Source organism: Zalophus californianus, chromosome 13, assembly GCF_009762305.2.
Source record: "Zalophus californianus isolate mZalCal1 chromosome 13, mZalCal1.pri.v2, whole genome shotgun sequence".
NCBI classification, from domain to species: Eukaryota; Metazoa; Chordata; class Mammalia; order Carnivora; family Otariidae; genus Zalophus; species Zalophus californianus.
In genome coordinates, this window is record NC_045607.1 from 65787217 (window position 1) to 65800214 (window position 12998).

At 37.4% G+C, this 12998-nt stretch overlaps 1 protein-coding gene across 5 annotated transcripts in view; it reads right to left on the bottom strand.

Annotated features, from left to right (window-relative positions):
• Positions 1-12998, bottom strand: part of ERCC6L2 (ERCC excision repair 6 like 2) — a 159956-nt gene that overhangs the window by 130309 nt on the left and 16649 nt on the right. Inside the window, exons 1-3 of one of the 5 annotated variants that reach the window (XM_027614938.2) lie at positions 5969-8765; positions 5662-5769; positions 280-704 (exon numbers count right to left, since the gene is read on the bottom strand). In XM_027614938.2, the coding sequence (XP_027470739.2) occupies positions 280-704; positions 5662-5707 (471 nt within the window). In that variant the 5' untranslated portion in view covers positions 5708-5769; positions 5969-8765. Of the gene's footprint in view, positions 1-279; positions 705-5661; positions 8768-12998 lie in introns of those variants that run through there. The other 4 variants (XM_027614942.2, XM_027614941.2, XM_027614937.2 and 1 more) reach the window with 4 other exon arrangements.

Sequence of the window (12998 nt, forward strand, 5' to 3'; positions counted from 1 at the left end):
GTTATACCAAAACATTATTTTGAATAACATATTTCACAAATACTAAATAAGTACTGAGGATAAAATAATGACTACATACCATCCTAATTTTGAGGATTTTCCTGGCCAGTGGGTGAGAAACACACACACACACACACACACACACACACACACACACACACACAAAATAGCTACCATAAGAGTTGGGAGTACAAACAGAGATTTGTATATGGTATCCATTCATGTACATAATAAAATGACTTTAATGAATTTTAGTTATAATGCAATTAGCAGAAATACCTGTACTGTTTTTCCAAGTCCCATGTCATCACCAAGAATACATCCTTTTCCTTGGATGAAGTGTGCATAGAGAAACTGGGCTCCTTCCCTTTGGTAGTCTCTCAAATACCTGTTAATAGTATAAGGAATAGAGACTCCATCTTCAGATAACGGAAAAGCAACAGCAGATGATGGAAATTTTCGGTCTGGGAAATAAGGTTTTTCCAAATCTTCATCATCAAATATAAAATTCCTGGAGCAATCTTTACGAGATTTTACTTCTTGAAGTCTTTTAAGAGGTACTTTTCTTTCTTGAAAATCTGAATATAAGATGATTGCAAATGACTTCCCATTTTCATCCACTGTGATAGATTTTATGCTTGCTTCACAAAGTGTCCCATTATCTGGAGAAGGGGCAAGACATCTTTCACCTGGATGCCATATGTCTGTAAAAATAAAGAAGAAAATAAAATTTCCAAATCTAACTTATAAAGTAACCCCCCATTTATCCACTGCTATGAGAAAAAAAAATGTACCTCACACAAATACCCTTTCCAAATTGCTGAAACAAGCTAAATTATAACATGTATAGATAGTCTCCTAAAACATATTATCAGATGTTCTCCTATAATAAGCAGAATAAAGGATATATAATTTATTTCCAGTGGTTTTCACCCTGGCTGTGTGTCATAATCTCATACATGCTTGGACACTACCTCTGTTGACTGTGGTTCAGTGGCTATGGGCCATGGGCATCTGGTTGTATGACTTTGTTTGGTGGCCACTGTTGAATTCAAAGGGCCATTGATTCACAGCCAGGGTTGAGAACCACTGATTTAGATATTCATGATTCGTGAACATTATGTATATTATTCATGATATGGTAGACTAATAGTAAATGGGACTTGATAATGAGTAAGCTAAAATCCTCTAGACAGCAATGCTTTTGTGATTCTCCTGTCTGCTTTTTCCCATCTCCTTTCTCTGGAGACAGCTGTTACTTCTTGTCAACACTGCTGCTTCTTTTTAAAAAAAAAATTTTAATTTATTTTTTATTTTTTTCTAGTACTGCTGCTTCTAAACTGTTCCCCGAATTTGTATACAACTAACCAAGGGAATCTCTAATTCAACCACAGAGTGATGTGTGCCAGCTCTGTCACAGCTTTTTTCCCTTCTATGTTTTAAAGGGTTGCAGTTCTTTAAAAAGAGATGAATTCTAAGATCTCTTTTATGCTAAGATTCTATTATTCTTTGAAAAGTCTGACCCCTTTCTCTATATGTATTTATTCCGTGATTAATTGTACAGCTTTCTACTTTATTTTTTTTAAAGATTTTATTTATTTATTTGACAGCGAATGAGAGAGCACAAGCAGGGGAGCAGCAGAGGGAGAAGGAGAAGCAGGCCCCCCACTGAGCAGGGAGCCTGATGTGGGACTCGATCCCAGGACCCTGGGATTATGACCTGAGCCGAAGGCAGAAGCTTAACCCACTGAGCCACGCAGGCGTCCCGTCTATTTTATTTTCTATTCAGGAAATATAGCACTATGAATAGGGAGGGGAGTATCTTTAGAGCATACAACTAGTATAATTAAAAAATACCAAATAGAGGAAATTAAGTAAAAATAATTTTCTAAATGGACTTTCTTATAGCAAGAATTACAGAGGAGTTGTATGGCTACAGATGTAAGAATACTAGGAATTATTTTTCTCACATATTTCGTATTGAGATCAGATGACCATTAGTAGTTTCTTAGGGTTTTTCCGATGATTTCTTGTTAGGTTTTTATAACATTTGTGATTATAATATGACTAGTATATCTACATTCTCTTAAGCACGAATAACTCATTATGCTATTCCTCAAAAGTAAAACCATTATTCCCACTAACTTTGGTAAGGTTATTTTGCATAACAATTAGAAGTACACCAAGAAAAATCTGTTCTCCTACCCTAATGTTTGGACCCAAACTGTTTGAGAACTGTCACACAATTCTAAAAGACATAGTTTTAACATGAACCTAAAACCTTGATCCATTGTACAGGGATAACAGATTAGTGGGCCCTATTTTCATAACAGTACTTGAGCCTTAAGACCTGAATTAACCCTTATAGCAATTTTTAACACATTATTTCTGTTTCACATGATTTGTTTGCCCATCCAGAAAATGCCTTCCAATTTTTAAAGACTTGAGTCATTAATGTGTTTATTATTCAACATATACATTTTAAAACCAATTACCTACCAGATACACTGTACCACACAATAGGTATAAAATGAAAAAAAACAATGTCAAAAATTATAATGATTAAACCTTGCTCTTTCCAAATCTCATTAAATCTTTCCAAATCTCATTAAATGGCATCATCATCTAGCCAACTTTTCATGATAGAACACATTTAGCCAGCCCTTATTCCTCTTTTTATATTACTCCCTACATCCAAACCATCAGAAAGTCCTGCTGGTTCTCCCTCAAAATCTATCACTTCCCTCCATCATGCTACCGCCTCTGTAATACAACTGTTGGCAAGCTTTTTTGGTAAAGAGTCAGATTTGGGCTACTTATTATTTTAGTTTTGCAGGCTATACTGTCTCTTCCTTGTAACACGAAATCAGGGACAGAGAACACATAAACAAATGGGCATGGCTGTGTTCCAATAAAACTTTATCTACAATAACTATCAGGCTGGATTTGGCCAGGCCCATAGTTTGCTGTCCTCTGCCACCTTTGGCTTTCTCCTAAATTACTGCTATAAACTCCTAACCATTCTCTCTGCTGCCACCATTTTCCCCCTACAATCCATTTTACACATAGCAACCATACCATTTAAAAATATAAATTACTGGGGCGTCTGGGTGGCTCAGACGGTTAAGCATCCAACTCTTGATTTCGGCTCAGGTCATGATCTCTGGGTCCTGGCATCCAGCCCCGTGTCAGGCTCCATGCTCAGTGGGTATATGCTTGAGGATTCTCTTCCCCTCTCTCTACCCCTCCCCCTGCTTGCATGCTCTCTCTCTAAAATAAATAATCTTTAAAAAAAATTAAAAATTAGTATATCTTTAATTTAAAAATTTTCAATAGTTATCATTGCATAAAGAATAAAGTACAAATTCCTTAGTATGGCCTGTAAGTCCCAGTATGATCTGCCAATACTTACCTCACCAACCCAATCTCCATTTTTCTCTGTACTCAAACATGCTAAGCAAGTCTTCTCTCAGCTGTTTTTATGTCATCTCTTCACCTTATTTAAAGTAGGGTACCCTTTTATTCTGTATCTCAGTATTTTATTGCCTCCATAACTCATATCACAATGTTCAATGACTATGTTTACTTGTTTTTATCTATCTTTCCCACTAAAGAGTAATTTCCTTTCCAGGAAAGTGTCTGTATTTTTCAAGTTTTATCCCCAGCATTGGCACTCAGTAGGCACTCAATAAATGTGCTGAATTTATTACAAAAACACATCCTTGATCTTACAGATCCTAGATATCTAGTGAGGGAGACAGATACTAAAAAGTTCACAAACACGAAATTGTAGCAAGTGCTTCAGGAGATAAGAACAAAGTGCTATGAAAAAGAATATTGAAGAAGCATAATTTAAAAGGGAAGAAGATCTAAGAAGAGTATCTCTGAGCACACAGCATGTGCAAAAGCCCTATGGGCTTCATACAACAATTTCTAGAAATCTATTTGGTTCCTTAGTTTGAATAATTTCTAGAACTAAACAGATTCAGTTAAGTTTGAGCAAAGACTGGAATCTCTCTGTATCAAATTCTAGAACAAATAGCTTAAATTGGGAGGATTTCCTGTAGGGTGGAATGAAGGGTCCTCTTTAACGTCCTTTCCTTTCCTCCTTTATTCCAGACTGGTCTCCTTGCTGTTCCTCAACTATGGCAAGCATGCTCCCACCTCAGGGCCCCTGAGATTTCTATTCCTTCCATCAACGCTCTCCCTAAATACCCAAATAACTGATTCTTTCATTTCATTTAGGTCTCTGCTCCAATGGCATCTCCTCAGAGGTGTTTTCTCTGACCACTGAATCTAAAATAGCACTCCCTGCCACTCTTTCTTTACCCTGCTTAATTCCATTTTTAGAGAAAAATATGGAATATTTGTTATTGTTTATCTCAACTTAGTTTCCTAGAGCAGGGACTTACTTTGTTCACTACTATATCCTGGGCACCTAGAACAATGTTTGAAACTCAAATACTTGTAGAACTAACAAATATTTATACAGAGCTAACATTTGAAGACTTATGTGTGCCAGGCATGTGCTTTATTTCATTTAAGCCTCGCCACTATCCTTTCATGACTTCATGTAAGTAATATTGTTAGTTCCATTTTATAAATGGTGAAACAGATAAAGGTTAACCAACTTCCCTTTGGTTACACAGCTTAAAAATGGCAGATCCCGGATTTGACCCAAGCTATCTGACCTTGTAACTACCATACTGTACCATGCACACATGAATGAACAAGTCCCTGGAACTGAGTAGTCCCTGCTCCTTTTAACTGAGGTCTGAGCACCACAGTCACTACAATCTCCACTCAGCAGCTTCTCTACTTATTTCAAATGCCGGGCTTCTATGGGTTATATTTGTGATCCCTGAGTTATAGTGTCATCAATTCCTAGCCTTCAGAGTTGAGGCTTATTATATAAACCTCTCTAACCTTTAGCTCTGAATTCCTCATCAATTTAATGAGATCGATACCTTCCTCAAAGGAAAGTATGGAGATAAATAATCAGCATATTACTGGGCACAGAACAAGCACTCAATATCTGATGGTTCTTATTATATCACTTTTAATAATGAAAGCTATTAATATGGGGGCAAGAAGGCATCCCATTTGACTTGTTAGATAGCCACACCCTCCTTAAACCCTCTCTTGAGGACCCAATAAAGGTTGACTGCAAGGTCCTGATTCAGTGCATCATATATTAAGGTCTTTGTGTAATCAAATAATGTGAATTGAATATCTCAACCTTTATTCACCTATGTAACTACAAACTTCTACCATTCGCTAAGAACTGGGGTAATACAAGGACAAAGGATAAACACACCACACATTTACTGAATGCTTATTATGGACCTGGGTCACATAAGTGCTTTGCATACACTATCTTATTTCGTAATCACAAGAACTCAGCAATGATCTCCATTTTACAAAGGAGGAAACTGCCCAAAGTTTCTCAGCAAGTAACTGTCAGAGCCAGCACTAGATCCAGTCTGACTCCAGAGTCCAGGTTCTCAACACTGAATCCCAAAGAACTTGTGCCAGACTTTGTCTGTCATTCAGAAGAGCCACAAGGTAAAATCCCAACCCCAAGGGAACTGGCAGGAACGGGTCCAACCCAGCGCAGTAAAGACAGGTGCCTAGGCTGAGAGGCGAGCTCCAAGCTTGTACCTTTGCCGGCGGTTTCCGCGCGAGGCTTGGGGGCAGAGGGATCCATCTGGCCAGGGGGAGGGGCCGGGCAGCCTGGCTGCGTACAATACTCGGCAGGCGGCCGAGGACCTGGAGGAGGAGGCGGGCGGGAAGACTGAGGCCAACGCCACTTCCTGCAGCCCTTCGTACATCGCCCCCCTCAAGCGCGACGCCAGCGGACGAGAGGGAACACAGGTGAAGCCCGAGAGGGTCCAGGGAGAGGGGAGGCGGCGTCCCAGACAGCGGCAGAGCTGGAGAGCGCTGTGGAGGCTGGCAAGGCGGCGCTCACCTAGTCATCTCGCGTTCCGCCGGGGAAGGAAGCAAGCCGGCAAGCGGACCCTTTACCCTCCCTTTCACAGAGGCCCTACCTCCACCTTCCCCTGCAGCTTTCCCCCCCCGGCTCGGAAAATCCCGCGAGATCGGGCGCCTGAACTGTCATTGCGGTCTCGCGATAACAAAATCTTGTTCACATGGGCGGAGCAGTCTTCCTGCCATCTTGACCCCGGGAAGCCGGTAACACAAAGGTCCGCGACCGTTGCAAGTATCGCGAAGTTTGAAATCGCCTGCCTGCCGGGTGCGCGTCTTACGGACAACAGAGGGATCTGAAGACACCCGTGGGCTCGCACCTGCTGACTTGTAGCTGGAGACCGTGTCCGCGATTGCGGCCTGCTGCTGGCTTATATTTAGTACTTCCTCGTGTTCCTCGTGTAGCGCATGCCCAGGAGCTTGAGGCGAGTGACTCCCTCCTGGAGTGCTCAGCGGGTGAGACACCCGCCCGGAAGCCAACGCTTCACGACACTCGCGGGAGGCTGAGTACTTAGTGGTCACACACTAAAATATAGTCAAAAATAACTCTTGTGACTACAAACCAGCAATACATGCCATAAATAGAAGATTAAGGTAAAAATACTATGAAAATTTAAAGTGTCCGTGTACCATTTACAGTTAGAGTGGTTTGTGAGACATAATGGGAAAACACCAAGCAAGTGGTGGGGCTCTTTTTGTTAAAGCATCATTAGAACAACACACTACTCACAAGTTAATGGATACTACTTTTCTAATACTTTGCCAGACCTTATACGTTGATTCATACAAAAAAAAAAAAAGGTTTCTCCACATGTTAAAATGTTTTCATGTACTGTAGGATATTTTATTGAACTAGATTTGCTAGAACAGCACAAGAGTATTAGGAATAACACATCTATTATCGTACAGTTCTGTAAGTCAGAATTCTTACTTGGGTCTCATTAGGCTAAAATCAAGGAATCAGCTGGGCTACATTCTTTTCTGGAGGCTCTCCAGCAGAATCCGTTTCCTTGCCTTTCTACACATTCCTTGGTTCATGGCCACCTGTCTTCAAAGCCAGGGTTGTTGCCTCTCTGTGCCTTCCATAGTCACATCTTCCTCAGATTGCAGCTGGGTAAGATTCTTTGATCTTATGATCAGATTGAGTCTACCTGAATAATCCAGGATAATCTTCCCATTTGAAGGTCTGTACCCTCAGTTATATCGCAAATTCCCTTTGCCAGGTAAAGTAATATATTCATGGGTTCCAAGGATTAGGATGTGAACATCTTTAGGGGCTTATTATTCTACCTACCAAAGGGTCTAAATGAGGAAAGCTATGTCTATTTGCTGCCAATAGGTATCTATTCTTTGAGAGATACTAACAATTAGCAATATGTTTTCATAAAATCCTTCATCTAGAATAGCCCTTGTTTCTTTTTACCATCAGGTAGAAACTTTGTATCTAAGGAAAACATCTAATTCACTCACTGTGTGTGAGATATTGGCCCTCACACATGGTTGAGAAGTTACATCATTTAACCTCATTGCCTCAGTGTCCTCACCCATGACAACAAAGAGGCAAGTAACAGTAACGTACATGAAAAAGTGTTGTTGTAAGTATGAAATAGGATAAGTAAAACATCTAAAACAGTACCTGGTCGTAGGAAGGAACATGTGGATTGCTATTACTGTTGTTATCAATGGAATGCATCCACTTGTAAGTTGCATTCTACATAACCACTGCTTCATTTTAATATTTTGGCTAATAGTTGGTAGTACATTATTACTTAGATTAGAATTTTAGACTACATTCTAACTTAAAACACCATGGATTGTAAGGCATATTATTTAGGTACAGCTGAAAAAAAGAAAAAACTGCTCATTATATAAATTGTAACTTGATTTTTAACATGCATCCTGATACTGGAAGTTTTTAAATGTAGGGAAAAAAATCTGCTTCTTGGAATTGATGAAATATGTCTTTTTTACTTAAACTCTTTTCACATTGTCTCCAAAATTAATGGCAATTAGAAATTTCAACCAAGCTTACTTTTTTCTTTTTACAGCTACCAAAAAGTTTGATTGTTTCCTCCCACTAAAATAACTAGTTGTGTAATATTGTCTTATTTTTCCAGAGGTCTACTAATTTAAGACCTTGATTTTTTATTTTTTTAAGGTTTTTTTTTTTTTTTGAGAGGGAGAGAGCATGAGGTGAGGGGGCAGAGGGAGAGGAAGAAGCAGGCTCCCCACTTAGCAGGGAGCCTGGCACCCTGAGCCAAAGGCAGACGCTTAACTGACTGAGCCACCCAGGCACCCCAAGACCTTGATCTTTAAGGGCTGACATCTAAATAGAAGTGATAAAATCAGAAGTAAATTTTTATTTAAATGAGAGAGGTCATCTGGTTGAAGGAATACTCTTGTGACTAACAGAGGAGGAGGGGGCCTCAATTTCTGAGTATTAATTATTTAACCTCACCACCATGTTTATGATGCATAGTGAAGCAGAAAAAAAATCATGACATAAAAATATGTTTTAGTGAATGAGATGCCTCACAAAATTAGATATCCTTAAACATTCCTTCCCCCACCAACAGTTTTTGTCTAAGGCCATTGCAAGGACATCCTTGTCTAGGTGCTGATGTTGTACACATCTAATACTGTAATGCTAATCACTGCAAAGTGAAATTGAAAGTCTTGCAAAATATTTGGGAATTCCTAAAGTCAATATAAATGATCTTGGATAACTAGAACATGTGCAAAACCATTGGCAAAGGAGAAGCTAGCAAAATTAAACTTATTAAAACTACAAAAAGAAGAAACAGAATGATAGCATAGACATTTCTAAAGAATATTACTTGAATATCAAAGAGACCCTTGAGAAAAATGATTCTAATATTTTATCAAAGAAATTTTTTTGTGTTTGCAATGCAAAAATTAAATATATATCTATATGTGGTTCATAGACTTCCAAAGTTGTGTGTTAATTCAGCAGAAAAGCTCAAGAAAAAAAAATAGGTGTGTATTTCAGTTCATTTGGCTGCTATAATAATACCACAGATTAGGTAGCTTATAAACAACAGAAATCTATTTCTCACAGTTCTAGAGGCTGGGGAATCCAAGATCAAGGCATCAGCATGGTTGTGTTCTGGTGAGACCCCTCTTCCTGATTCATAGCTGGCACCTTGGTATGTCATCATACATTGGAAGGGGTGAGAGAACTCTGTGGTATGTCTTTAAGAGTACTAATTTTATTCATGAGGGCTCCACATGTGTGTATGTCATCACTTTGGGCACTAGGATTTCAGCATATTAATTTTGAGGGGACACGAACATTCAGATCATAGCAATATGAGAACTTTGAACTTGGAAATTTCTTATGTGATTTTAGGTTGTAGCATTTCTCCCTTGATAAAATGTCCCAGCCACTGTGTCAAGGGAAAGAAAGGAAGAATAGATGAGCAAGAGCAAGGTAGACATGGTAGAAATAGATGTGTCCTTTATCAATAAGTAATCTATAGAGTTTAAAAGGCAACATTATTCAACAATATGAATATACTTACCATTTCTGAACTGTACACTTAAAAATGATTAAGAAGGTAAGTTTTAAGTTTTCTGTATGTGTGTTTTTTTACTACAATAAAAAAAAAAAAAAACCCTGGGTCAACAAAAGGACAATTTAAAACTTGAGCCAAGTGTAGTGAAAGATACATAGTGAATGGCAGGTTAGTGCTAGGAATGTGATGATTGTTACATCTTGAACCTTCACCAATGCCATTTTTACTTAACAGACTCAGTGAAGAAATCTCAGAGGTCCTCAATCCAATGCTCTAACTTAAAGATAATAAGATAATTTGAGAAATGTTAGCTTATTTTACCAAGGTCACAAATAGCAAATAACAAAGTCAGGATCAGAATACAATTCTTCATTCTTGTTCCAATATGATAGGTGTATAAAAATACTATTTCATAGAAGATATTTTTAAATTTGAAAAATTAAAACCTATGATTCTGTTTCTTGTACTATTCCATATCTCATGTCATGTAATAAGCCTAAAAATTCTGCAACAAAACACCAAGACCTGCAGGTTGAAATACTATTATAAAAACACCCAAAATGCATTGCTGAGCAAAAAAACAAAAAAGGTAAAATACTCATAGGCCAAAAATAAGGAGGAAACTGAAAACCAGCTTACTAAAACTGCTGTACTGGAGGCATTTGCCCATCTCAGTTACAGAAAGGTCTGAGTTTATCTGTCTTGTGGGGACAGAAGACATGGTGTGAAGCTCTTACAAGGTCACAATTTGGAACTGAGACCCTCATTTGAAATCAGAAACCCTGAAAGTCAACACCCTCAGTGAAATTACTGGGTAGAAGAAAATCTGGAAAGCAGAAAAGGGGGAGGATGAAGAAGAGAGACTTGTCTGTCATGGCATGGGCTCTTTGGGCCGGTGTGTGTGTGTGTGTGTGTGTGTGTGTGTGTGTGTGTGTGTGTGTGTGTGTGTGTGTGTGTGTGTGTGTGTGTGTGTGTGTGTGTGTGTGTGTGTGTGTGTGTGTGTGTGTGTGTGTGTGTGTGTGTGTGTGTGTGTGTGTGTGTGTGTGTGTGTCCTTTTACATTTTGAAACCACTACCATATCCTCAAATGGATTTAGGATTTGAATTCACATAACCTGTATGATCTAGGAAACCCCAAGCCAAGATAATAACATAATGTAGTGTCAGGTTAATTGCATCCAGGTTGGAAGAAGGAAGCAAGCTCATCTTCTCTGAAGGAAAACATGTTAAAACAAAGATTCCTCAAAGTTTCCAGAGATAAATCCCAAACAGTTCATAATTCCCAAACTGTAAAAAAAAAAAAAAAAAAAAAAAATGCATAAAACAAGCCACCATGAACAAAAGCCGGCAGGAAAAACATGCAACAGAAATAGACTCTTAGTGATTTCAGTTAACAGAAGTATTAGATATAAGTGTTTGTGTGTGATTAAAATATTTACTGATATATTTTGAAACTGAAAACATGGAAAGAAAAAAAGACACTGTCAGAAAACAGCAAATAGATTTGTTAAAAGAACCAGAACTTCTGGAAATGAAAACTTTAATTACTGAAATTAAAAACTAAGGTAAGTTAAACAGCAGATTAAACACACCCTCATAGAGAACTCATGAACTGAAAGATCTAAAGAAATGACTCCAACTGCAGAGCAGAAAGTCAAGTGGAGAGAAGCCTGAGTGGCTCAGTTGTTTAAGTGTCTGCCTTCAGCTCAGGTCATGATCCCAGGGTCCTGGGATCGAGTCCTGCATTGGGCTCCTTGCTCAGCAGGAGGCCTGCTTCTCCCTCTACCTGCCACTTCCCCCCTGCTTATTCTCTCTTGATCTCTGACAAATAAATAAAATCTTTTATTAAAAAAAAAGTCAAGTGGAAGGAAAATACAAAAGAAAGGTTAAGAAAAATGGAAGGTAGAATTGAATTTCCAGAAGTAATGAATAGAGAGGCTGAGGGGGAAAAAATGTTGAAAGAAATAATAGGTGAAATCTCAGATTCAGGAATCATAGTGAACTGAGTGTAATACAAAAAAAATAAAATAAAAAATAATTAAAAATAAAATAATAGTAATATATATATATCAGTATTTAGACACGTTGAAGTAAAATTACAGAAGCAACAAAGAATCTTGAAAGCAGCCATTAGAAAAGACAGATTACCTCTGTGGAATAGAATGACAATTTAACTGATAAAAGTTAACTGACAAGAGTTAATAGTAACAAGAAAGTCAGAAGACAATGGAATAATAACTTCCAAGTGCAAAGAAAATAACTATCAACCTAAAATTTTATAATCAGCTAAACTATAATAAGAGCAAAATATTTTCAGACAAAACTAAAAAAACACCAGTGGACTCTCATGACAAGACCTTTTTAAGGATTTTGAACTAAAAAAAAGTGAAATGATCTGAAATGTAAGAATGATTAAGACTAACAAAATGAACAAATAACCATTGACTGTATAAAACTATAACAGTGATGATATAATTTTGGATATATAAAAAATAAAGGAAAATTAAAACACTGGACAGAAATAACTTAAAAATAACTTAAAAGAGAAATAATTTCCACTATGTGATAATAGTGGAAGACTTTAAGGTATTTGAGATACTTCTGTTGGAAAAGAGAAGAGATAACTTTTACTAAGCAGAGTATTCACATTAAGTGTCAGAGTATATGTAAATGGAATATTAAAGGAATGTGTAAGTTCTTAATAAAAATGCTAAGAATATAAACATCAGACAAAAGCTTTAATGTAAAATGCAGTAAGTGTAAAGAAATTAACCACATAAATGATAAAAGTCTTAGGTTGCCAGGGAGGTAAAAAGTTTTCAATTTATCAACGCTATTAACAGTTCCAAATATATGAAAGTTGTCAGAATTTCAAGGGGTAAATGATAAGTCCACAAACATGGTAGGAATTTTTAATATTCTTCACGGTAATTGTAAGACTAAGAAGAAAAGTAGAATTGAGCCACGCAATTAGCAACCTTTATCTAGTAGACATATATAGAATACTCCATTCTATTGTTAGAGAATAAACATCTTCACAAGCAAATAGGGAACATTCATAAAAATTGACCATGAATTGTGTCATAAAGCTCTCAACAGCTCTCCAGCAATCTGATTCATACAGATCATGTTCCCTGATCCCATGAATTAAGTTAGAAGTCAACATTTTTAATTATTTTTAAAAGATTATATATTTGGAAATTTAGAAACACTTCTAAATAACTTAGGGGTCAGAGTTTTTAAAAAATCATGATGGAAATTAGAAAATAATTGTGAAGCAGAGTTAAAAATATGTTTTTAGGCTCTTTCAGCTTGAAGTCCTAAAATGGCAAACCTCATGTTTTAATGTAAGATAGTCTTCCATATATTATTTCCAAAGGAAGTCAACAACATAGATTTTATGATCCTAACTCCTCATCTATATTAAGGATATGAAAGGGCTGGATGAGAGGGATTAGAGGATGGGAATGGGAGATTA